At 51.1% G+C, this 25,815-nt stretch overlaps 2 protein-coding genes across 2 annotated transcripts in view; one reads left to right on the forward strand and one right to left on the reverse strand.

Moving 5' to 3' along the window:
- The first annotated feature begins 287 nt into the window (after positions 1 to 287).
- Positions 288 to 7,579, forward strand: FAM131B (family with sequence similarity 131 member B). The gene is made up of 7 exons (XM_036864028.1): positions 288 to 470; positions 3,024 to 3,136; positions 3,440 to 3,475; positions 3,787 to 3,880; positions 4,198 to 4,395; positions 5,843 to 5,986; positions 6,205 to 7,579. The coding sequence occupies exons 1-7, from the start codon at positions 443 to 445 to the stop codon at positions 6,675 to 6,677; spliced, it is 1,086 nt and encodes a 361-aa protein (XP_036719923.1). The 5' UTR covers positions 288 to 442; the 3' UTR covers positions 6,678 to 7,579.
- Positions 7,580 to 9,516: 1,937 nt separating this feature from the next.
- CLCN1 (chloride voltage-gated channel 1) overlaps positions 9,517 to 25,815 on the reverse strand; it is a 32,392-nt gene continuing 16,093 nt past the window's right edge. The window contains exons 13-23 of the mRNA XM_036864027.1: positions 22,307 to 22,376; positions 22,010 to 22,120; positions 19,825 to 20,038; positions 19,457 to 19,590; positions 16,921 to 17,165; positions 16,525 to 16,636; positions 16,067 to 16,146; positions 15,781 to 15,819; positions 12,038 to 12,142; positions 11,850 to 11,936; positions 9,517 to 11,295 (exon numbers count right to left, since the gene is read on the reverse strand). Coding sequence (XP_036719922.1) covers positions 10,924 to 11,295; positions 11,850 to 11,936; positions 12,038 to 12,142; positions 15,781 to 15,819; positions 16,067 to 16,146; positions 16,525 to 16,636; positions 16,921 to 17,165; positions 19,457 to 19,590; positions 19,825 to 20,038; positions 22,010 to 22,120; positions 22,307 to 22,376 — 1,569 coding nt within the window. The 3' untranslated portion in view covers positions 9,517 to 10,923. The remainder of the gene's footprint in view (positions 11,296 to 11,849; positions 11,937 to 12,037; positions 12,143 to 15,780; positions 15,820 to 16,066; positions 16,147 to 16,524; positions 16,637 to 16,920; positions 17,166 to 19,456; positions 19,591 to 19,824; positions 20,039 to 22,009; positions 22,121 to 22,306; positions 22,377 to 25,815) is intronic.

The raw sequence follows: 25,815 nt of genomic DNA on the forward strand, positions 1-25,815 counted from the left end.
GGCTCCTGAGACCCAAGGCGGGCATCCTTCGGGTCTCCAGCAGCCCCGGGGCGCGAGCCCAGCGGGGACCCGGCGAGCAGCCCCCGAGTGGGTCTGGGGAAGGGCGAGAGAGGCAAGCGGCGGCAAGGCCCCCAGACAGCCCGGCTCCCCGAGGGAGCGCGGCGGCGGGGTCGGGGGCAGGGCGGGGAGGCGCCGGCGCAGCCAATCCCCGGGCCGCCCCCTCCCCGCCGCCGCGAGCCGAGCCGGGGCGGGGGAGCCAGGCGGCGGCGGCGGCGGCGGCGGCGGAGGCTGCCGTGGGGAGGGATGGAGAGGGGAGGGGGGAGCGGAGCCGAGCGGAGACAGCCGCGGCGCTGCAGAGCGGCTGGGGCGGCGGCGCGGCTCCCGGTGCTCCCCCCGGCGCCCGCCCCGCGTCGGTGAGGGCCCGGCCTGGAGGCCCGGAGCCATGGGCTGCATCGGCTCCCGGACCGTGGGTGGGTACCGCGGCGGCGCGGGCGCGGGCGGAGGCAGGGCTCGGCGGGGTCTGGTCCTCCGGCCCCCACCACCACCAATCCCCGCGCCCCTCCGGCTCCCTCTCTCCGCACCGCCCGGCCCCGCCGCGCTCCCTCACTTTCCCTCTGTGCCCTCGCGGTCCCTGCCTCCCTCTCTCCTCCCCGCTCTCCCCTCGCGCCTCCGGGCCTTGCATCCCTCTGGACTCTCCGTTCCCTCCGTCTCCCTCCGGCTTCCTTCCATTGCCCTTGCCCAGGCGCGGTCCCTCTCCATCATCTACCCGCCAACCTCCTCTCTCTCCTCCGTCGCTCTCCCCGACTCTCCCGTGCCCGCACCCTCCATCTCCAGGCCATCGGCCTCGACTCTGCCTTCCCCAGCGCCTCCTCGCCCCACCTCCATTTCTGGAGCAGCCCCCGTTCTAAGGACCCCCAGTCTCAGTCTCAGCCCCGAGTCCTTTTCGCACGCCCCCCGCCCCCGGCCCGCCTCCATCTGGCTTGGGTGTTTTGCCCCCATCTCTTTCCCTCTCCGTTGCCTTTTTCGCTCGTTTCTGCCTCCCCCATTTGCTTTGTTCACGTGCATTTTCCCTCCGGGGCGGGGGCGGGGTGAGCCTGGTGCCTCGGGGAGGGGAATGGGTTCCACGGCCGAAGGGAATGGGGCCGGGCTGGGTTGGGGTGGAGGGGAAGAGCCGGGGACGCCGGGGGGAGGCAGGGGGTTCGAGGGCCAGAGAGGGGTCGGGAGCCCGCTCCCAGGAGGGTGGGGCTGGCCGAGCGAGGGAACCCGGGGACCTGACTGCACCTGTCAGCGGGGGCTGGCGGGGCGGGGCCAGCTCTTTATTTACCTTTGACCGGGGGAAGGAAGAGAGGCGCCTCCGAATTCTTCTCCCCTCAGCATTTGCCTTGCTACCCAGTGCCTTCTCCTCCACCCCATGCACCCACTCAGCTCTCACAGCTCAGCAGATTGATTCAACCCTCTCCCCAACCCCCCAATTTTTCCTATTCCAACTCCCAATTTCTCCCGCCTACATGCCACAGTGACCTCAGGCTGAGAGAATAATTCGTATTATTATTACAAACAAACTCACTCTCCGGAAGCCTGATTTCTCTGAGACCCGATTTATTTCCATGGATACCCCCACTTCCTCCTCTGCTTTCCCCTCTTCTCTGGGTTCTTTCCCTCCCCCTCCCTGCCCCCCACGGCTCTGACTCAGCTCTCCCTCTTCTACAAAGGCGACCCCCCCCACCCCTCTCTCCCACTCTGCCCTTGCCATCTCCCTTCCCCTCAGAGGTTGTCCTCTGCCTGCCCCATTCCTGCTCTGTCCGCCCAGATGTCCGTCTTTCCTCTTCCCTCCCAGCCACGGCCTCTGGTCTGACCCATCTCACCATTCCCCTGTAGCCCCAAGGGAGAGTGTGCCCACTTTGGAGGGGCCCTACCTCTCTCAGACCTGTCAAGCACAATCCCTTCCTCTTGCAGCAGCTATGTTGTTGCATGCCAAATGCCTCCTGTTGCCCAAGACCCCATTCAATTCACCCCTCCTCAAGAGTGGACGCCTAATCCTAAATTCAGAATCAAAAAACTTTATGTGTAGAAAAGATCTATAAGGTCAGGTGGTTCACTTGGGTCTACCACCCAAGTGATTCTTCCCCAAGGCTTCCAGTTGGCATACCCACCCCTCACGACAGCAGTCTCCCTTTACAAGGAGCTGTGGCCTCGGCTGCAGAATTACCATCTTCCTAGGTCCTCCAGTTTGCCAGTCAGCCCTCAAACCCTGTCGACCCTCTCCCATTGTCTTTTGTCTTCTCTCTGACTCGAATTCCTATTCTTTTAGTTCCTATTTTAAAAAGTCCCCTGCGCTCCTCCTGCTGTGCCCCTTCTCTCCTCTTTAATCCATCACTTGTCTCCCAAGAGTCAGGTAAAATGATTCCATCTCACTCTTTGCTTTCTCTGCTCTCATTGCTTCTAGGTGTACACACCCAGCTCTTGCCTCTATCCCCACCAAATCTCCTTCCTGTCAGACAAATCCACCAACTCCTCTGGAGGGTCCACTAGGGAAGATGCAATCCTTCCACCTCACAAATAATAAAGCCAACACGTAGGGAAGCTTGCCCCTGGAGAAGTTCTGCCCTTATTTGCAGGAACATAATAGAGGAAAAGCTCAGCTCCCGTGCACTCCCGTACAGAAACCCTCAGAGATTCCTCAGGATCGAATGGAGACGTGTTTTCCTTCCAAAACCCAGCCACTGGCCCTTCCATTTAAACAACAACAAATAAGGCCACAGAACAATTTTTCCAAGTGTGCTGTTCTTGATTGAGCTCAGCATTATTATGTCTCCTAACAAAAATTTGGGGCGAGTGGGGATGTAAAAGAAAATAGGCAATCAGAAGAGGGAGTGGTAGCGGGAGGGTAGGGAGGGGTCTGGAGGGCCTGGCCCCCATTTGTGGCTTCAGCGTTCTGAAGGAAAAGAACGAGGAGGGGCCTCCGGGGTGGGCATAGGGAGGTGAAAGAGAGGTGAAAGAAACTAAGCATGTGCCCGTCTCAGGAAATGAGGTGATTGCCGTGGAATGGAAGGGCCTCAAGGATGTGGACCAGATCAACATGGACATGAGCACCAGCTCGCTGCACGGGAGCAGTCTCCACCGGCCATCCGCTGAGGTGAGGCCCTCGGCGCCCAGCCGCCCTCCCAAGGGACCTCGGGAACACCCCCGGAGCCACCATGCATAAGCCTAGTCCTTCAGCCGCCTTCCTCAATCCCAGGCCAGCCTCCCAAACACACCTCCAGACTGACACGCTCACAGAACATCTCTCCTCCTTTCCTCAAACACAAGCCAAATGCTCCTCGCTGAGATCCCAATTCCCTGTGTTAATCTCAGGAAAGCCCTCCCTACTTCACACACTTCTGGAAGCCCCTCTGAGGAAGTGCCCCGGGTACCCACTCCCTCTCCTCTTTCCTCACAGCAAACCCGGACTGACTTCTCCTGGGATGGCATCAATGTGAGTGCAGCACCCCCAGACCTCTCCAGTCCCCCCTAACTCCTCTTCCTTGTCCTCTCCCATCTGCTGCCATAGAGCACAGCGCCCCCTTCCTCCAGCGGGCACTGGGAGCCCTCACCTTCTTTACCTACCCCCAGACTTTCAAGGGTGGTTGGGGGATAGGCCTCCTAGGGACTCCTGGGTATAATGGTAGCCTTACCACCCACCCTAGCTCATATCCTTCCTCCTGGAAACCGTGGACTGTCCTCCACATATAAAGCACCCCGTACCCTCTTATTCCTCTGCCCCTCCTCCCACATTCCCTGTCCCAGCTCTCCATGGAGGACACCACTTCCATTCTTCCGAAGCTTAAGCGAAACTCTAACGCCTATGGCATTGGGGCCCTGGCCAAGTCATCGTTCTCAGGTGAGACTCTGACCTGGGGATGCGTGCAGACAGGAGACTCCCTAGGGGCTCCTGGTCTCAGTCTCCCTGCCCCTTCAGACCTGAAGAAGACCCTTATCCCCAGACCCCGGACCTATTTGCCCTTTCTGTCAAGCCTCTCCCATCCTCCAGGCTGCCCCTCATAGACAGAGTCCTAGGGCATACCTGCCCCCTTCATGGGATGGAGTCCCATGGGACTAGGGTGGGGGTAATGGCGGGGATGGGGGTGGGGGAGGGGCAGATCTGGTGTGGGTATTGTGTGATGTTCTGGAGGACCTGGGGAATGTCTGGCCCCTCAGGGATTTCGCGAAGCATGAAGGACCATGTGACAAAGCCCACAGCCATGGGGCAGGGCCGGGTGGCTCACATGATTGAGTGGCAGGGCTGGGGGAAGGCACCAGCCATTCAGCCGCAACACAGCCACGAGGCCGTGCGCAGGGATACAGATGCCTACTCCGACCTCAGCGATGGCGAGAAGGAGGCACGTTTCCTAGCAGGTACTTGTTCCCCAGCCCCTCAAGAGACACATTTTCAGGATGGCCAGAGACCGACCCTTCAGCCTGATCCCCTATGGCAGGATTGGCTCTGTTCATGTGATACCATCAGACTTAATTTCCCAACTAGCTCTAATTTCAAGGACTCTGACTTGTTTATTCTAAGTACCCTCAAACTTATTTTTATTATCATCTCAGAAGTTGAGGGGAATTAACATGGGATTGTAGGTCCACCTGATGCCTTCTCTCCTACATGGTGGGACTATCCAAACCCTGTATTCCCTCAGTACAGGAGGGAGAAAAAAAAAAAGGCAGGGGTCTTAGGCTTCAAAAGTCTGTGCTTCTACTCATGTTTTATGATGAAAATGAAAGAAAAGCCTTGGGGTTCTCTTCTAGCCTTTGCCCGTCAGCACATTGCAGTCATGAATTCAATTACAGGGCACATTACTTGTGACAACCACCAGAAGATCAAGGGACCTGGGTGAGGAGAGGGTGTGTACAGAGGAGCTTTTATTCAGTATAGGTACGAGGCAGGCATACGGTGTACCTACAACCCTGCCCGAGCCCTAGTGGCAGATCTCAATAAGATACCTAGGAAAAATGATAGATCTGGAATAGACAAGAGGGTTCTTTGGTTGGTGGTATGGGTGGTGGAAGAAATATCAGTGGGGAGGGGAGACAAACATGTAGTGGGTAGTGTAGGGCAGCTAGCAATGTAAGCTTCAACTTACTCACGGCTTTGAGCAACATGGGAACCCCAAGTCTACCCATCTTCATTATTGTATCCTTCCTCCCTTGTCCTTCCCAGACCTTGAACTTGATACCACTGTGGACCTACAATCCCTCCCATTTAGACGCCTCTGGCCTTGACTACCTAGCACTAGCTACCATTCCTAAAAAAATTCCAAAGATAAACTTCTGGAAATCCCCAATTTCAATCCCTTAGGATATCTCACCAGAAGACCCCCCCAACTCTTTCCCCTAGGAATCCTAAATCTGACCTTCTGGGAAGTCCCCCACGATTTTGCCTTGTTTCGGGGCATATACCAAGGCTGTGCTGTCCAATACAGTAGCCACTGGCCACATGTGGCTATTGAGAACTTGAAATGTGGCTAGTCCGAATGGAGATGTGCTGTAAGTGTAAAATATCGACTGGATTTCAAAGATTTCGTATGAATAAAAGAATGTAAAATATCTCAATAGTTTTATATGGATTATACATTGAAATGATAATGTTTTATATAGATTAGGTTAAATAAGATGTATTATTAAAATTAATTTCACCTATTTCTTTTTAATTTTTTTTAATATGGCTACTAGAAAATTTAAAATTGCATAAGTAGCTTGTGTTATATTTCTATTGAACAGCGCTGCACTGATGTCCCCCGCCCCATGCATGTGTCTAAGGCTTCCCCGAGGTATCTCGTGCTAACTACGTTTTTTCTCTCAGGCGTCATGGAACAGTTTGCTATCTCCGAGGCCACTCTCATGGCCTGGTCCTCCATGGATGGTGAGGACATGAGTGTCAACTCCACCCAGGAGCCATTGGGCTGCAATTACAGTGACAACTACCAGGAGTTGATGGAGAGTCAGGGTGAGGGATGGTTCCAGAATCCGACCCCAGAGGCCCAAGAGGCCTCCTCAACTATCTAGGCTACCTCCACGCATCTCTGTTCTACGACCTTCTGTTCATATAGGCTTTCCTACTCCCCCTCTCACCCCCCGCCCCACATCTCACCCTCAATTCTCTGTGCTGTTGTTACTGCCTTTGATATTCTGTGACCCCACCAACCGCCATGATTCTCTTTACAGATGCCCTTGCTCAAGCCCCAATGGATGGATGGCCTCACTCCTACGTGTCCCAGGGCATGTACTGTCTGGGGTCATCGGATGCCTGGGAAGCAAGCGACCAGTCCCTCATTGCCTCTCCGGCCACAGGATCCTATCTCGGCCCTGCATTTGATGACTCACAGCCTAGCTTGCACGAAATGGGACCTTCCCAACCTGCTTCCGGATACTCTGCTCAGGAGCCTCCAGCTTTGCTGGGGGGAGACACCGACTGGGCTCCAGGGGTGGACGGGGTGGACCTGGCAAGGGGCCCTGCCGAGGAGGAGAAGAGGCCGTTGGCGCCCGAGGAGGAAGAGGATGCGGGATGCCGGGACCTGGAGTCGCTTTCCCCACGAGAAGACCCCGAGATGCCCACCGCTCTCAGCCGGAAGGTGTCTGACGTCACATCCTCAGGCGTGCAGTCCTTTGATGAGGAGGAGGGAGAGGCCAACAACTAGCTTCCTCCCACTGAATGCCCCACCTTCCACTCCCACCTGAGGGGCAGGGCTGCACCCACACCCTCCCTTCCCCCAGCAGTACGGCTGAAACCTGGGCAGAAGACTGTCACGAGCCCAGGAGTCCTTGCCAGCAAAACGGAGGGCCGGGGTGGGATTTTATCCAGGCTTACACTGTAGAGACCACAGGTCCAGGAACTGAGGCCCAGGCAACTAGACGGCCATGAACTTCGCTTGGCTGCGGGCTTCTGGGTCTGTGGTGGTGGAGCTCCAGTGTGTATCCTGAGCACAGGAGCGCAGAGCGGCCCGTGGCCGGCCCCCTGGATCTCAGTTCTTTGGTCCCTGATCTCGTCTTCCAGGAGCCTTGACTGCAGCTGCCTGAAGGCCTCCTTTCTCCACGTCACTCTTGCTTTTCCCGACTGTTTTCTCTGGCTGTGGCCCAAGCTCATCCCTCCTATGAGGAACAGACCTCAGGGCCTGTTGGACATGGTTCGATGGGCACAGGGGAAGCAACGTACAGACCACGTCTCCTTAGAGTGCGGGGGCTCTGCCCTCAGAGGTAACTTGGCTTCTGAGATCCGGAGTCACGGAGGAGGTGGACGTGGCCGCTGGGATGCACAGGGGCACAAGGCCTGTCCAGAGACCAGGCAGTCAGTCACTGGTGAGACCGAGGACAAACATGGCCACTTGTTCTGGGATCTTGACTATCCTGTGGCTGAAAGGAGGACCCTAAGGACCTGGGAAAGGACCCCGCCAGGGCTGGCTACTCCAGCTCTTGCTTCCCTTTTCTGCCTTCTTCCATCTCCTGCTCTGGGAGCCCCGGGGCCCCGAGGGGGTGGGGGTGACACAGAATGCAGGTGTCCTGGCTAGACGGGGAAGCATGAGGCTGTGTCTCCCTCCATCCACCCCTAATTCTCTGGAGCTGTTTACACTTTTCTCTCTGCCTTTTCTACATTTTTATAACTTCTTGGGGACTCAGGGTTGAGTAGGGTGGAGGGAGGGGTCCGGTGCTGTCAGGCCCCCAGCCGGGGCAGGGTGTTTGCCGAGGAGCAGCGTGGGTTCTGGGCTCCCTTTGCCCCTCTTCACCTCCTCCCGGGGCTCCCAGGAGGGCCTCACAGGTGTCCCCCCTCCTCCCCAGGCCTCCTGAGGAGGAAGAGAGGAGGATCTGGGTATTCTTCCTTCCAGGATGTTTTACAATGAGGCATAAGCCCCTGAAACTGCTTGCCCTCCACACCCACTTTCCCTTCTGGTGGGGACTTCTGCGCAGCACCTGGAGCCCCAGCACTTCTGTAAGACATCCTGAGGGCAGAGGACAGGGTCGAAGGGTAGAGTGAAGAGACGGCAGCACACTGCCCCTCCCCTGCTGCAGCGGTGTCCCAGGATGAGGAGGTTGAGAGTTGGGGTGCTTCTGTCCATCTGTGACCCTGCTTCCATCAAGCCCACAGCGTCACACACTCGTGCCCCTGAAATGCAGCCGAGGCCAGGTCCCACATCTTCTGGGGAGGGGGAGGACGGCTACCTGAAGTCGGTTCTTGGAGGAAACAGGAGTAGGCACGGCGAGCACAGGCAGCTGAGGTCACCTCATCTAAAACTGTTAAAGGGTTGTGCGTGCTCACGTGGCCTCACTGCTGGCCTCGCCCTGCACTCCTGCCGCAGGTCCTTGGGGTTTTGCGTGTCACAGTTCCCTCCTCTCACGGGGTCCCCGTTTCCTTACCTTGTGCAACCTGCCCTCTCTAGGGCATCATCCTTTTCTCTTACTCTCACCCCCTTCGTGTCCCATATTCCGCCCCCGGACCACAGCGGACATCCAGTCCAGGGAGCGGGTTCATGCATCACGGTTCCCTTTTCGCTCAGGGCTCTGTGGAGTTAGGAAAGGTCATCTAAAGCAGCGTTCTTTCCTCCCTCCTTCCCTGAGGAAGCCAGACGGTCCCTGCTGGTCCCTGCCAAAAGATGACTAAAACTCTGAAGGGTTCTAGCAGAGTTCGGACGTGAGCGTGAGCGGGGCCCAGCATCCCCGGGTGCTGGCATCGCTGCTGACCAGAGGTCAGGCGGGGGGGAGGCGTCTCCACTCTGAAGAGGGAGAAAACCTGAGGCGCTGGCCTGAGACCCTCTCAGGACTCTTCTGGAGGGAGGAACTGTCTCTCTGGTGCTGGGGGGGGGGCAGGGTGCATGGGGTTTGCTTATAGCCTATTTTAGGGGGAGGGGAGGGGCATGTGCAGGAAGAGGCTGTTGGGGGATGGGGGAGGGTTGCTTTTCCGTTGGGGTTAAAGGCTGTGCCGCACGTTTTACAGCAGTCCCAGAACAGGGCTGTTTTCATATCATGGTGAATGAAACTGCTCTTGCTAAATGATTTTCTTCTGGTGGTGGGGGGGGGGGGGGGGGGCGTGCCCTTTCATTTTGAGTTCACTTTATTAAAGGAAAATCCAAATCTTCCATCCCTCCCCTCCCGCCGCCCCCGACCCCGCCCCACCCTCACCCACACCTTCCTTCTTATCCTTGTGTCAAGGAGGGAATCTTGGTGAATGAGTTTATTACCTCTTCTCACCCCCACCTGTACATCCCATACTCCGTCTTCCAGGTCTAGGGAATATCCATTTTCATGGCCAGTCTTAGCATGTTTTCTTAATGTGACATTTCCACCCCAGGCCCAAGAGAGATTCTATGACATATATTACAGAGAGAATTATATATAAATATATATATAAATATTATAGATTATATACACATGGGCATGGGCTCGAAGGCCCACTGCCAGTCCCCCTCCCCGGGCTACAGCCTCTCTCTCTCTCTCTCTCTCTCTCTCTCTCTCTCTCTCTCTCTCTCTCTCTCTCTCTCTCTCTCTCTCTCTCGGCCTGGGGAGGCGGAAGGGATGTATTGTTGGAGAGGGCTCCAGGCTGTGTTCAATGGCACTAAACAGAATGTGGTGGCACCTTTGGCTATGAGTGTCTTATTTGGGGGATGATGGAGGCCGGGCACAGGGTGGGGAAGGAGGAGAATGCTGGGGAGGGGGCACAACTGCAGAACTAAACGGGGCATAAAAGAAGGGATGGACAAAAGCCTTGGGGGTGGGAGCAAGGGTCTCTGGCTGCTCAGAGCACCTGGGACCGCTTACAGAAAAGGCAGGGTGATGGCAGGCTCCCTGTCGCTGGTTTGGGGAGAATAAGGATCTGACTTCCCAAGTGTGGGAAGCATCAAAAAGGTCTGCCATCTTGACGCTGAACCCCTAGAAGAGAAACACAAAGAACCAGTCCCTAAGAAGGTATAGTCTCTGGGTGAACCAGTGGCCCAGCTGCCCTGAGCTTCCCCTCTTGGAAGGAGAAGCCCCAGCTAGAGCACCTCAAGGGCAGAGCTGACCCTTGCGCGGGACAGATCAAGGACTACAGTGGAGAGGGAGTGACCTGGAAACTGGAGGGTGAGGAAGCTGTGATGTGAGATGGGAGGAATTTCTGCCAGAGGGAGTTAAATAAATCCATTGGGGCCGCAGGACTGTTTGGTACCGCCCCTTCCACACAGAGCCTTCCTTCGACCTTTCCTCTTCCAGGCTGTTCCCCCACAGGCTCTTTATCCATGCCTCACTGCTTAAATGGAGGACAAAGCAGGGGGAAATGGGACTGGCCTTTTCCCGCCCTAGTAATGGCTCTGCCCGGGGACACATAGTGGGAGCCAGGATGGAGTCTAGAGGCAAATTTCAGGGAATGGCTGTGGGCAAGTGGAGGACGGGGTGGGGGGCTCTGAGAGAAGGGGCTGTGGACAGTTTGCGGGTATATCCTGGGGCCATCAGTCCATGAGGCCATGAGGTGATCCCACCTCCTCCTCCAGCATGGCACTGACAGGACCACAGTCACCCTGGGCCTCCCTTAACCCACCCCCTGGGGAAACTGATGGGGGATGGGCAGGCCAGGAAGGCACTGGGGAGCTGTGGGGGGATGAGGGGGGCCAGGAAGAGGCAGGTACTCCCCACCCACACACAGGCCAACTCAAGAAGCCCATGGACTATCAGGGGCCCTTCGCAGGGGTTACAACCACCGCCTGTCTGGGGATGGGGGGACATGCCCAAATGATTGACCAAGGCTACTCCTGCCCAAATTCTGGCTCCTCCTCCAACACGATCAGGATGACATTTTAAAATTCCTAGGAGAGGCCGGATATTGGTGCGATCTCTCCAGCTTCAGGAAATACCCTCTTCCACACAGGTCCACCCTCTAGCCTGGATCTCCGGACAGTCTTTATGAGGCGGTCTGGGAGGTGGTCAAAGGACCAGTTCATCCTCATCCTCGTCATCGGTGGATCGCAGACTGGGGCCCTGCAAGATGTCGGCCAGCTCCTCCTCCGGCCCCGGACCCTCCACCAGCTCCAGCTCCTCCAGCTCGCTCTCTGCCTTGGCCGGAGCCCAGGAGAGAGGGGGCTCAGGGGAGGCGGGTGGCACAGGGGTCTCTGGGGAGGCAGCAGCCCCATCCCCTGCCCCAGTGGCCCCACTTCCATCCTGAGGCAGGCTCCAGGCCTCTGCAGGAGGGAGTGGGCCCCCAGGAGTCTTTCGAGTCGAAGTTGTACTCCGGAAGCTGGCAAGGGGAGGGCGGAGCTGCACCCCAGACTTGGTGTGCCCCTCAATGGCCTTCTGCAGCTGGAGAGCAGAGGGAAGGGGAGAGAGGGTACAACATTGGGAGGAAGAGAAGATAGGAGCAGTGAGAGAAACAGACACGAGAGAGGCGCAGACGATAAAAGGAAAAAAAATGGGAAAGCTATCGAGTGGCAAGCAAGATGCACGGCGAGGATGGATCAAAGGGAGAAGACAGAAAAAGGAAAACAGGGGCATGATGGACGAAAAGCCCCACCTACAGAGCAGCGCATCTCAAGACCCCTGACCCAGGACCTCCTTCGGCCCTTTCCTAGCAACCCGCAGGCCTTCTTCAGCCACTTCCCATCTCCTCCCTCCTTCCATGCACCACCACAGCGCACCCCTATGAAACCATGACTCGGGCCCTGAACCCCCATCCCAAGCCCATGCCGTCCTTAGAAGGGCACAGGGCTGCCCTCCCGCCCCCCTCCAGTCTCTGCATGAAAAATAGGAGGGAAATCTGGAGGAACCTTCCGGATGTTAAGGCCACCCCTCCCCCCCTCCCCCTGTATCCTGTGCCCCCCTCTTCCTCGCTGCTCAAATGGGACAATCGCTCTTACCTCCTCCAAGGCCAGCACCCCCGTGAGCTTCCCCATGCTGGTCACGTACGCAAGGTGGAGGCCCAGCAGGGAGAAGAGCGTGTGAGTCTGCGAGGAAAGAGCGGCAGGTGAGCACGCGGAGGCCCCGCCCCTCCCGGCCCTCCCAGCAGCCCCGCTCGGTGGGCGGTGGGCATCGGGCAGGGACTTGCCTTGTGCAGCGACGTCTGCTCCACCAGCTGGAAGGGGGACTGATCGATACAGCAAGAGTCAAAACAGACAGGCTGGCTCAGCTGCTCTCGCTCCCAGGCCTCGATCTGCCAGAGAGGAGGGCCGTCACCCAATATCAGAGCCCCCTCAAACCTCCGATCTTGACCCCAAACAGCCCCCCTGGCCCTGGCCCAGAAGCCTGAAATACACAGTGAACCGTCACAGCTGCTCCAGACCACTAACCCGCTTCCCTTTTCCCCAGGGGACCGCACCACCCTCCTCCCTCCTCCAGCCCCAAATCCACCTTCACCCTCAGATGCTCAGAACACGCTCCTTCTTCCTGGTGCCCCAAACGCTTATTTCCAACCCATCTCTCCAGCCTTATTTTCCACTACTCCTGTTAACACCCACAGCTCCAGTCAAGCCAGATGTGCTTCCGCTTCTGCGACTGCGGTTCTGGGTTTCCCCAAGAACCCCACCCTGCGCCCATACCCTATTCCTGCACTCCTGGTCGGACGAGCTCTGCCAGGCCCTCCTTTTCAGAAACGGCGTGAGCTCTGCCAGGCCCTCCTTTTCAGAAACAGCGTGGATCGCGATCCGTCTTAGGCTGGCGTTTGTCTTAATTCTGCCCCCCGGGCGGAACTCCTCCGGAGTGCTGTGCGGCAGCCGTTGCTGTGTGTCATGGCCAGCAGACTGACCTTTTACACAGCAGATCATGGCAAAGGTTTGTTGGATCTGAAGAGCTGTACTGGGTCACCTGGCACTTTGTTGACTCAGACAAGCCGTTTTTGTGTGTGTGTTTGTTTGGTTTGGTTTACATTGTTTTGTCTATGACTGAAGCATTAAGGCAAAGGTTCAACTTTCCTCTGGATTTTAGATTTGCACACCAAAAATCCCCAAGATGCTAAATAATCCAGTATCGCTCTGGTTCTCATAAATGATTTTTAAATTTTCTGTAATCTCTTTTCAGGCAGTCCCTTCTGAATGAGGTACTACTTTGTTTTCCTGTTTGTCCAAATCTATATGTTTCAAGCTTCAGAGGACATCACCGAAGGCCATCCCCTAGTTCTCATGTCCCGTGTTTGGTCCACAGTGCTGTGCTTTCCATCTGTCCCGTCCTGCTCTTTCTGGACTGCAATCACACCTCCTCTAATCTCTCACCTTCCCTGACTAAAGGTTCACACAAAATTCTCACAGGATGGATGACCACTTAGCAGGTATGTTGCAGAAAGGATTTACTTATAGGACGGGGGGCAGACCCTTGCCAACCCTGGTTTGGTTGGTCCTGTCCTCCTGGAGCATTCTATGATCATTTCTGGCCTCCCTGGTTCCATTTTTGCCTGCCCTTAGGGAACAACAATAACAGAACCATTTCCAGTGCACATGCACCAAGCACTTCCTCAGTGCCAAGCATTATTCTAATTGCTTCACTCATTGAATCCTCTGCAACAACCCTATCATTATCTCCATTCTACAGATGAGAAAACAGAGGCATGGAGTGCTTAAGCGTTTGCCCAAGATTATACAGAGGTGGGCTTCTGACCTTGACTGCTGGTCATGTTCCTGGGACCCCTAGCTTTTTTCTGCTCTTTGTCTGATGTGTTCCATGACTTGAAAAATCTCAGCATCAATTACAAACCAGGGCTCTAACTGTGTGTATCCCTAACAGAGCAGCAGAATTAAACAAGTCATAGGACTTCCCTGGGGGCTCAGTAGTTAAGAATCCGCCTGCCAATGCAGGCGACACGGGTTTGATCCCTAGTCTGGGAAGATCCCACATGCCGCGGAGCAACTAAGCCCGTGTGCCACAGCTACTGAGCCTGCGTGCCGCAACTACTGAAGCCCGGGCGCCTAGAGCCTGTGCTCCGCAACAAGAGAAGCCACCTCAATGAGAAGCCCATGCACCACAACAAAGAGTAGCCCCTGCTCGCTGCAACTGGAGAAAGCCCGCGTGCAGCAACAAAGACCCAATGCAACCAAAAATAAATTTAAAAAAAAAAGAAGTCACAGCGGGGACTTCTGGCAACCTAGAACTGAATTCTTTGACTATTCCCAGAGGTATCATCTTGATATTGTCAAGGGTGTCATCTTGATCTAGCCTGAAAACCGTGTTCAAAATATCCTGATGTTTGACTCCTATTGAATCTTATCCTTTCAAAAAGTCTTGGTGGTTCCCATGGGAGTTGAGAGCTGCTTAAAATCTTCCTTGAGAAAGATATCAGCTAAAAATGTATGATCTATCTTCTTTTGATCCCTAGTTGCATTTTATTTCCAGCGGTCATTAAATAACCTCACTGATCAACTAGTTGGCTTTCTTCGGTGTATTAAAAAAAAAAGTATTATTGGTGTGAGCACCCTAGTAAGGCACTCCTTAATTGTAGTTACGACCTATCTGATTCCTGCTTGTGGGCAGAAGGAATAGTTTGATTTTTTTCTTCTGTGATCATCCATTTGATTTTTCAGGTCATTTATCAGAAATGTGTGTGCCTTGAGGGGTGTCAAGGGGAGAAGGTGAAGACTGCCTTTCTCTCGTCACTCACCACCCCCTCCTCCAACCCTGAGTACTTTTAATTTTTAGCACATATATATTCTGGACATCCAGTGGATGTTTATTTAAAAGATAATACACATTACGGTATTTTGTCAGCTACATACTTTTTTTTTTTTTAAATTTATTTTTGGCTGTGTTGGATCTTCGTTTCTGTGCGAGGGCTTTCTCTAGTTGCAGCAAGCGGGGGCCACTCTTCAGCGCGGTGCGCGGGCCTCTCACTGTCGCGGCCTCTCTTGTTGCGGAGCACAAGCTCCAGACGCGCAGGCTCAGTAGTTGTGGCTCATGGGCCTAGTTGCTCCACGGCATGTAGGATCTTCCCAGACCAGGGCTCGAACCCATGTCCCCTGCATTGGCAGGCAGACTCTCAACCACTGCGCCACCGGGGAAGCCCAGCTACATACATTTAAAGCTCTACCTTTCAGCCTTCGAAGCAAGTTGCATTCTCTTTTACTAAATGGAACGGTTGCTAATGGACGTTGTGGGCGTCTCTCCACACGCCAGGGTAGTTCTGATCGGCACAGCTCAGCCACCTACTCCCGGTCACTGTGCCACGTTCTGTTCACTCGGCACAACCAAACCCACTCAGTGCTTGATTTTCTCTCTCATGGATTCTATAGGGGGATAGCGATTTGTCCCAATGAGGCACCACTGTCAAAATTTGCCCTCAGTTTGTGGTTCTTCCCAGTCTCGCTTCCTGGAATCTTCTCATTGTCCACTGTCTCAGGAGCCTGATCAATCCAGCATAGTAACCTCACCAGACACTGAATTCCCCATCTTAGTTTCGATGCTGTTCTTCCACATTGGTTTGTGTAAGTGCTGGCTGCCCGGTGCCATTTTCCTGCAGGTAAATCTCATCCATCCCGCATAGCCTCTGCCTGGTCTAGAACTTCCCTAATGTCTAAAAGCTCTAAGGGTCATCCTAGCACCATGGGCCCATCTACACACAGAGGCTCAAAACTTCCCTCTCCTGAAATGATGCTGGTCCCCATGAGGACACCGTCATGTTCCCCTACCTCCGAGCAACGTGCTCAGTACTGTCACCATAGTCACACCTCATTTCCAACCTCTCAAAATGCTTTCCTGCCTAGACTCACATGTTACTCTTACAACAACACAATGAAGAAGGTCGAAAAAAGTGGCAATATCTTCATCTGACAAAACAATCCACCCCAGGTTCCTGTTTCCTTTACTTACCTCTTCAGGTGACATGTTATCCACTAAATCCTCTGAATCCTAGAGAAGAAAGACATAGGTCCAAGTTCCTTCCCTTTTCTTCCAAGTGGAACCATAGCCATCTCTCCCTGGCCAAGCCACAGATGCCTCTTTCCAACCCATCATCCCTTCCATATGATGAAGCTTCTTCTTGGTGGGACCTCTTCTCTCCTGATTTAAGGATCATGGGTTTCTTGCTCCTCAAAGACAAGCTCCCTGTCCCATGTCCCCACCCCCCGCCCCCCCGCCCCCAACAATCTCCTCTCACCTGGGTCACTTTCTTCTTTGTGGGGCGAGCTCTGCCCAGCAAGCAGCGCAGCAGGGACTGAAAGATGGAGGGTCTTTGACCTGAGAGGAGTGGTGAGTGAATGGAAATGGAAAGAAAGCAATATCCATCCTGGGAGGAAATGGTCAGGGGCTTCAGGTGGTCCTGACACTTTGCCACAAACGGTCCGTACTTCTAGGTGGTTCACCTCCATAGGAACTCTCCCCTTCCATCCTCCTAATCCAGTCCTTGCCCCCATGCCTTGGGATGGTAACATGGAGACTCGAAGAATAGAAGCCCCCTCCCACCATCCTCAGGCCTCACCCCTCCTCATAGTAGGAGCCCTTAGGTTGAGGAGTGCCCAGAGACAACCAGAAGGTATGAGGCAAGGGTGAGGTGCATGATGGGAGAATCTTTACCTGCAGTCTCAGGGATGAGGTGCATGATGGGAAAGTCTTTACCTTCAAGCTCCGGTGCTTCCAACTGCTGTTTGTGGCCGGGCAGGGGCCCATTGGGCTCTTCGGGAGTCAGTGAAGCAGTAGGAAAGGGGTGAGGAGGAGGAAGAGGAGGCAGCTGTAAAGAATAGTAAAAATTCTCAGTCCTAGAGAAGAGGCTACCTTTTCCTGCCTTTACCAGCTGGTGTCCTGGGAAATCTATCTAACTCTATTCAGTTCAGAAGTCCTTACAGCACTTTGAATTCTCTCGGTACCATCATTTGCAACCTTATCTCCTTCAGTCCCTGGACCCAGGGGCACTTGTCTCTTTGACTTTGTCAATGATCAGCATCTTCTCTCTCTCTTCCTATTTTCCCTTTGCTGCATCTATCCTGTTCACCTGGCCCTTCCCAGCCCACTCACCTCGGGCTTCCCATGGAGGTCCTCATCTTCATCCTCATCCACAAAGGCAAAAGACTCAGGTCGACCCTGGGGCCAGACGCCACGGCGCCCCTCCCCAGCCTGCCGCACCTTCCCGTCGAAGGGCAGCTCTGACAACTTCCTTGCCATGTCCTGGGCTAACTGCAGCCTCCGCTCAGGACACAGGTGATGCTGCAGAAGGGACTGCAGTTCTGACCGCTCCACGGAGCCCAGCAGGATCATCGAATCTGGGGGAGATCCAAGCTCAGCCTGAGGGCCCGCTCAATTACCGCCTCGTCCTGCTCGGCAGGATGGAGTCAGGGACAGAAGCCCAGCACCCAATCTTTTTTCAGCTCTTACCCTCTCTTCCTAAAAACTCATTTCAAAAGTCTTCCAGGATTGATCTCACTCAATCCCTATTATTTCACCCATTTAGCGCTTAGAGCCCCAATTGGTAGTACACTAATTGGTGCTAATTTGTACTTATTTTGATGCAGCCCTTACACAGATTGTTTGTAAATAGGTGAACTTGGTATTAAAATAGGCTAATCAACACTGTCTCCAAAAGAAGACACATTAAAAGCCATTCATACTGAGATGAACGAATATACTTTGAAAGAAGTCTACAAGGATAGCTGATGCTTAATCACTTAAAGACTCTGGGTCCTTGTAGGTATAAACAGAATGCCTACTTTTCCTGGGAAGGTCTTTTATATATTTATCAGAATTCTGCTACTATAATTAACATTTTCATTAAGTTTTGAGGCCATAAGATTGCAGCAGTGTTACTGAGACAAGTCTTACCATGAGGTCTCAGTCATTATTATGAAAACCCTGCAGCCCATCGGCTGTACCCCTATTCCAGTGAGAGGCCACTGGTTTAGAGGCCACTGAAAGGTATTTGGGATTTGGGAAAATATTAAAACTAAGCTAATTTGAGTAGTTTGGATACTCTGATTATTTGAAATTAGAGCTAACAATTTAAATGGCTCCAAATCTCCCTAAATGATTCTATTACACTAATACAAACATTAGACACGTATTTATTTAATATCCAGTAAATACCTATAGGGAGGCAGTCTGAGTGAGACAGGTGTTATAGTCTCTGCCCTCAAGGGATACACAATCTACTGAGGAAGATAAGACATAGACATAGAAACCACAATAAGAAATAATACAAAGCAAGATTAAGTGCCAAAGGTGGGCAGAAAGGATGGTGAAGGAGGTGAAATCACTGCTCATTAAACACGTTCACTCCTTCACATGGAACAGTTTCATCTGCTCCTCAAATTGGGCATTAAAGAACAGCTATCACTTAGCTAGGTAGCAATGAGAACCACATAAGGGGCTGTAAGATTTATAGCCAAGCCTCATTATTCTCGGATTCCCTATTTGTGAATTCACCTACGGGCTTAAATATCTTTGTAACCCAAAATCAATATTTGCAGTACTTTTCCCATCATTCATAGACATGTGCAGAGCAGCAAAAAATTTGAGTTACCCCACGCACACGTTCCAAGCTGAGTCTGAACAAAGTGATGCTCTGCCTTTTTTTTTTTTTCCAGCTTTCAAGTTGTAAACAAATGTTCTTTCGTGGTCCATTGAATGCCATGTTTTTTGCATTTTTTGTGTTTTGTGTTGGTGATTTTGCTGTTTCTTAAGGGTTTTTTTAAAAAATTTATTTATTTTATTTATTTATTTTTGGCTGCATTGGGTCTTCGTTGCGGTGCACGGGCTTCTCATTGCGGTGGCTTCTCTTGTTGCGGAGCACGGGCTCTAGAGTGCAGGCTCAGTAGTTGTGGCACATGGGCTCAGTAGTTGTTGTGGCTCATGGGCTCTAGAGCACAGGCTCAGTAGTTGTGGCGCACGGGCTTAGTTGCTCAGCAGCATGTGGGGTCTTCCCGGACCAGGGCTCGAACCCGTGTCCCCTGCATTGGCAGGCAGAGTCTTAACGACTACACCACCAGGGAAGCCCAATTTTGCTGTTTAAAATTGCCCCTAAGCAAGAAGGCTGTGCTGTGCCTTATGGAGAAAAGAAGTGTGCTAGATAAAAGCTTTGTTCAGCCATGAGCTAACCTTCTGTTGGTCGTGGTGAGTTCAATGTTGATGAATTAACAATAGATATTAAATAAGGTGTCTTTAAGGAGAAACACACCTACGACAAGTGTATGCTTTGATTACTTGAAGAAAGTGTTGTGACCAGAGGCTTGCAGGAACCTCACCCTGAATTTCCTCTAGGAGCAATGGTTCAGTATAGTGTCCCTAATTCGGTGTTCTTGGAAACTTTATAGAACATAACTACAAGGACTAATGAGAATCAACTGTATTTCTTTCATTGGTTTTTTTAACTGTCTTCTTGTGCTTGTGTTATGGCTGTGTTTTTCCTTCCTTGAAGATGACCATGTTCCCTAAGGCTGGGCGTCCTGCAGCAGCCTGGGTGGCCCCTTAGACAAGCCCACACCACAGTGCCGCCTCCACTTCTGTGGAGCCCGTGTTCAGGTCACTAGCTCAGGAAACTGCTTCCTTCCCTACCACTGACCTTTTGAATCGACCAGTGGTAAAGTCTTGACTGTGGTGGTCTGGAGCAAGTTTCGCAAATCCCCATAAGTGCAAGAAGCTGAAACAAACTTCACGTCCCGTACCATGATGTCCTCAACAAAGACTGTAAATTTGCTGCAGAGGGAGAAAGCACAGGCAGCGTTAGCCTTACCATACGCCTGTCCCTTCCACTCCTCCCGTGAGGTCTGCCATGCATTTGATCACTCATAATATTTATGAAGTGCATGGGAATATAAAAATGAGTAAAAAGCAGTGCTTCCAGACGTTGACCTTCACCTCGTGCTCAGTCTCAGAACCTCCCACACCAACCCCATCAAATCTGAACTAATTCCAGCTGGTGCCCCTGACCTGAGCTGGTTCCAGCCAAGGTCAGGCAAGTAGGGCAGCCTCTTGACCTGGATGATGCTGTCGTAAAGGGAGGGCTGCAGGCTCTGAGCCACCATGTTGGCCAAGATCACAGCCACCATCATGGGGAGGATGTGAGCGATCTGACCCGTGAGTTCGAAGCAAATCACGGCTGTGGAGACTGTGTGGGATACTGCACCAGTCAGCGCTGCTGCTCCTAGAATGAGACACAGGAGTGTACCGGTGGGTTAGGGCTGCCTTTCTTGTCATGGGGGGGGGCTACATGGGGATGTGACGGGAGTGACACAGGGTGGGGACACATGATCCTGGGCAGTGCCAACACTCCTGAGATAACCATTTGTCGGGAGTAAGGGTTAGAATGCCGAACTGTTAGAAAATCGTCATTTTGATCTCATTCTATGACCTTCGGCAATTTACAAAAATTTTGTGTGTGGCCAAAGTTTCATTTATAAAATAAAGATGGTGATGTGGCATCTATTCCTTGCTTTTAAAAGTTTGGATCACTCTTAACTGAGCATTTAAAAACCCATTTACAGTGTTTTACCTTGGACCTCAGGTTTTGTTCTGTTTTGTTTATAAATTTATTTGTTTATTTTTGGCTGCGTTGGGCCTTTGTTGCTGCGCGGGCTTTCTCTAGTTGTGGCGAGAGGGGGCTACTCTTCGTTGTGGTTCGCGGGCTTCTCATTGCGGTGGCTTCTCTTGTTGCGGAGCACGGGTTCTAGGTGCACAGGCTTCAGTAGTTGTGGCGCATGGGCTTCGTTGCTCTGCGGCACGTGGGATCTTCCCGGACCAGGGGTCGAACCCGTGTCCCCTGCGTTGGCAGGCAGGTTCTTAACCACTGCGCCACCAGAGAAGCCCAGACCTCAGGTTTTGATGCCAACAATTTATGAGTGGATAGAGTCAAAATTCAGGAATCATGCTGTGGACTTGGATCAATGAGATCCTGATTCTACTATTTCTCAACTGTATGAATAGAACTTAATTCTTCTGGAATCCCATGCTCTCATCTCTAAGGTGAAAGGGGTCATTAGATAAGTTCTAAGGCCCTTGCAGATCTAAAACATTATGATTCCATAAGCTCTTTGATGATAGCATCTGTCTTACTTGTTTTTGGTTATGTTTTCCCACCAACCAGAATAGTCCCTAGTGCATTAACTATATCTGTTATTTAAATATGGGAAGATATTCTATGAGAAAAGATGCTGGGGAAGCCATACATCAAAATGGAACAAGAACAAGTCACAAAAGGGAATATTGGGAGGAATGATTCGACTGGCTGGTATACCCAATATCCTTCAGAACATAAACTGACACAGGAGATATACTGGCAAATGTCCACCAGGGAGATTGGGGGGATACCTGAGAGGCATGAAGATGTGGAATAAGAGCAGATGACTCTTATTGATGAAGGAGGTTTTTGTAAAGAACTATGACGGGGGGAGTAAGGTCACTGTATGTACTATAAAGCTGGTTAGTTCTAAATCAAAGGGAGGCATGGCCTTAGAGGTTATGGGATTTCAGTGAGGAGGGGAGGGAGGGAGGAAGCATAATAATTCTGGGGCATATACTGGGTCATTTTGTTAGACATGGCTTTTGGTTGGAAGGGACTATAGATTTAATGGAAAAAGATTACCTCAGACTCTCAAAATGTTAGGGCTGTAAGACATCTCAGAAGTCATTTTACAATAAAGAAACTAAGGTGCAGAAAGGCCACTAACTTGCCCCATGGTCATCCAGTGACAAAAGACAGGGATGAGTCCAGAGCCCATGTTTCTTAGCTCTTAGTCATGTGCTCTCAAGTCCCGTTAACAAGAGCACATCTGCAGGTTAGGAGTATTCAAGCCAGTCACCTGCATTGTTGTTTCCACGATTCTTTGGAAAAAAAAAAAAAAAAAAAGCCCTTACCAAGCATTCAGAGGTGATCCTAGGTGCTCTCATCCTTATTATCTCATTTAATCCCCATAATCCCTTTTCTACATGAAGAAACTAAGGCTCAGAGATGTTTAATAAGAGCTAATGAGAGTCAGAGCCAAGGGTTGATTATGTGAATAAAAGTTGAATTAAACAGCATTAAATTAAAACCATATTGTGTAGCCTGGAATGCAGATGTCATGGGAGAGTTCGAGTGTGGGTATTCGGGGTGATAGGAGGGTGGAACGTGTCTCACCAATTACTGCGTAGCCCCCAGGTAGGATCTTGTAGATGATGTCGTCAAATAAGATACCATCTGGGAAAAGCATGGCCATGATCTCTCCTACCAGCCTTCCAAATGCAGCTCCTAGGGAGAGACAAAAGGAAGGAAGGTGTTGAGAGATTCAAGGTCTTCATGCTCTTTTCTCAGAGCCACACCTCCTTGGGCGCTAAGACTAAATACAAACCCCCAGACTTCCAGGCCTTTCCTTATTTTCTCAGTACACTAGATTGCAGCCATCAGTAAGATCCCAGGCTTCCCATCAGAACTTACCGAGCACAAACACAGGCATGAAGCCTCCGCAGGGTATGGGCATAGTGGTGGCCACGATGGACATCCAGAACTGGGGTAAAAAGAGGCGTCAGGACACCCTCTCAACTCGGCCCAATACACACACACACACACACACACACACACACACACACTCACACAGACACACACACTCACACTCACACACACACTCACACACACACTCAACCTCCTTCCCACACACACACACACACACTCACACACACACACACACTCAACCTCCTTCCCACACACACACACACTCAACCTCCTTCCCACTACCCTCCTCCTTCTTGCTTCAAGAGTTACAGAAATCCTGGGATAGCTTATCCTTCTGGAAGCCATCCTGTCTGTCACCCTTCCTCCAGAACCAAAAACACGTGGAGCGCTCAGGCTAAGAGCTCACCAAAGACAACACTATAAGAAGGTTCCTCCTGGCAATCAACCCAAATTGCTCCTACCTGGAGTGACAATATTTGCCTTTAGGCAATCAAAACAAGGGGTGAGGCCCCAGAGGACTCCTCTGTCACTGCCCCCAAAAGGGCCCTAGCCTACTGTATCCTCTTAGCCCAAAAAGGTCACCTCAGCTAAGCAGCCTGAGCTCTTGAACGTGGAGGATATCTTTTCCTGGCCAGACTATGTTTCTGGAAAAAAAAAAGCCCCAGTTCTAAGTGGCAGACACCTTAAAGTCATGGTGACTTACTGCATGACTGCTTTAGCTTCAATATGGTCATTTACAAAGCCATCTATATGGCAAGCCTCACAAGGGAACCTGGAGTGAAGACAGTCCTGCCTGAGCCATTTCCTTTAACATCAAATCACCTTCAACAAAGGATCAGAAAATCAGATCTGTCCTGACCATCCTGCAAGAGCACATTGAGAGAGCCAGCTAAATCAGCCAGCGTGATAGAAAAGACCTCCAAGGCCAAGGTAGTATTCCAACAGGAATTGGGATGATTTTAGCAAAAGCAATATGTATATTCTGCAGCAAAGAATGCAAAAGAACTGAGAAACCGAATGGGAAAAGGAGTAGTGGTTGAACTTTTGAAATATCTGTAAAAGAAATAAACATATGAGACATAATATATAAATTAAGCAACAGGTTTACATATCATTTCCAAAATAAGTAAGCCGATCTTAGAAAAAGATCTTAAACTAATTTGGTGAAAGATGACAACAGCTAAAGGTCCAAAAAAAAATTGCGAGGCTCAAAATATTTACAATTTAAACACTGCACCAACTTTATTGTAAACTAATGAGAAATACATTTCCTAATTTTCTGAACCTTAGAGAGAGATTCTTTTGAGCCAGGGCTGTCCTCAAGAGACAATGATGAAAGCTCTGAGAAGCCTTCATCCCAGAAGCTCTGAGAAGAGGCAAAATACATATGTCGCCATGTCAGAATAGGACTGTTTAAAACAGTAGAGAACAGCAAAGTTAAATGTACAATTGAAGAGGATACAGATTGCAAATTCTTCGAGTGTGTAGCAAGAGTGTATCTGGTTGTCTTTGCCTTCTCTCAGCACCGGCAGTGCTCAGTAAATGCAGGCAGGATGTAGGTAGGTAAGTTAAGTAAGTAGGTAGGAAGGAAAGAAAGAAGAGAGTTTGGTCAAACAGTATTCATGCAAAGCAGAAACACTTAGAGCTAATATTTGCTTAAAACATCCAACAGTAATGCTTTCCGGGGGAACTTGTTTAAACTGCGGATGACCAGACACCACTGGAGGCTACCCCATCAGACTGTCTGGAGACAGAGTTCTAGGCGCTTGTAGGCGCTTCTTAAGTGATCCTGACATATAACATTTTGAGACCCCTTGAACTATTCTGTACTATCTCTTTGGAATAAGTACATGAAAGCCATAAGGGATTTGGTAGGCTCAGGTTAATCTGAAAGCTCCAGTAATAAAGATAATAGGTGGCTGATTGGTCTGATTTCAGAGGATGAACTTCGGATTATCCTCCAAGATAAGTGTAAGAATAGCATCAGGATCAGAGGACACTGAAGTTATCAATTCCTATAGCGCAGAGAATGACACGTGAGACTAGCATTCTTTTTGAGCTATTAGCACATGAAAGGGAAGATCCAGAAGCAGGGTAAGTGATCTGGAACACCAATAATTCCCAAGATTTTAGACACCCAGTTCTAGAGAACTGGGAAACTAGAGACCTCTTATCACAGATTCTACTTTATTTAAACCCTTCACAGGAAGGATTCATAGGAAGATTAGGCAAGAATGCTACAGAGCCTCAGGCTGTACTGAGAACTCAGTGATCTAGGTAAAAATGTTAGACTTATTAAAAAGGAAACTGAGATGTTGTAATTATATTCATACTCATTATAAACACTCCAGAGTTACAACATGGTGATGTCTTCCATGTCTTAAAATTGAGAAGATGGGCTTCCCTGGTGGCGCAGTGGTTAAGAATCCACCTATCAATGCAGAGGACATGGGTTTGAGCCCTTGTCTGGGAAGATCCCACATGCCGCGGAGCAACTAAGCCCGTGTGCCACAACTACTGAGCCTGCGCTCTAGAGCTTGCGAGCCACAACTACTGAGTCCGCGTGCCACAACTACTGAAGCCCGCGCGCCTAGAGCCCATGCCCTGAAACAAGAGAAGCCACCGCAATGAGAAGCCTGTGCACCACAACGAAGAGTAGCCTTTGCTCGCTGCACCTAGAGAAAGCCCGCACACAGCAACGAAGACCCAACACAGCTCAAAATAAATAAATAAAATAAATTTTTAAAAAAAAATTGAGAAGATGGAAGTCCCCTTCATCAACGTTATAAAGAGCTGAAATGAGAATCTTATCTGTGAGCACTGAGACTGCCAGAAGACCACATAAGCTAAATTTCAAATCAAACTGTGGAAAAATTGTTCTAGTCACTTGTATGTTTTAATGTGCCTATGCGCCCTGTTGTCCACACTTTGGAAATAATAAGAGTACGGTTATGTGTCCAATGATAAGACAGTGAAAATGCTGGAAGCAGTGATAACTAGGTAATATCATGGATTTATAGCAGGAATGGTTTTACATTTAAAATATTATAGAATAGCATAGGCCTGCTGCAAACTGTTGGGCTTGAAATATAGCCCAAGAAATGTGAGTTTCTTCTCGATTCACTTATTATGTAGACATTGTTGAGGATGTAATTCAGTGAGAAATTAATAAGAATGACATACAGTTGAGTCCTGCTATATAATCCAAGTAGGTTTCTCAGAATAAATTTTAATCTGTAAAGTGAAATCCAGAGATATACTTGGGAATCTGAGGAAATGAGGTCAGGTGGGAAGGAAATGTTGAAAATACATACAGAATTTTGTTTCTCCAAAAATTTTCAAACGCTTAACATTTCAAAAGTATATATGATCCCAAAGTTACCATACAGCTCAGTCTAGAGGAGTATCAGAAAAACAGCATTATTATCATTGAACAAGAAATTCTGAGATGCCATCAAAACTTGGACTTGGTTACTGCAGATGGGTTTGTATGC

This window comes from Balaenoptera musculus, chromosome 9, assembly GCF_009873245.2.
Source record: "Balaenoptera musculus isolate JJ_BM4_2016_0621 chromosome 9, mBalMus1.pri.v3, whole genome shotgun sequence".
Taxonomy (NCBI): Eukaryota; Metazoa; Chordata; class Mammalia; order Artiodactyla; family Balaenopteridae; genus Balaenoptera; species Balaenoptera musculus.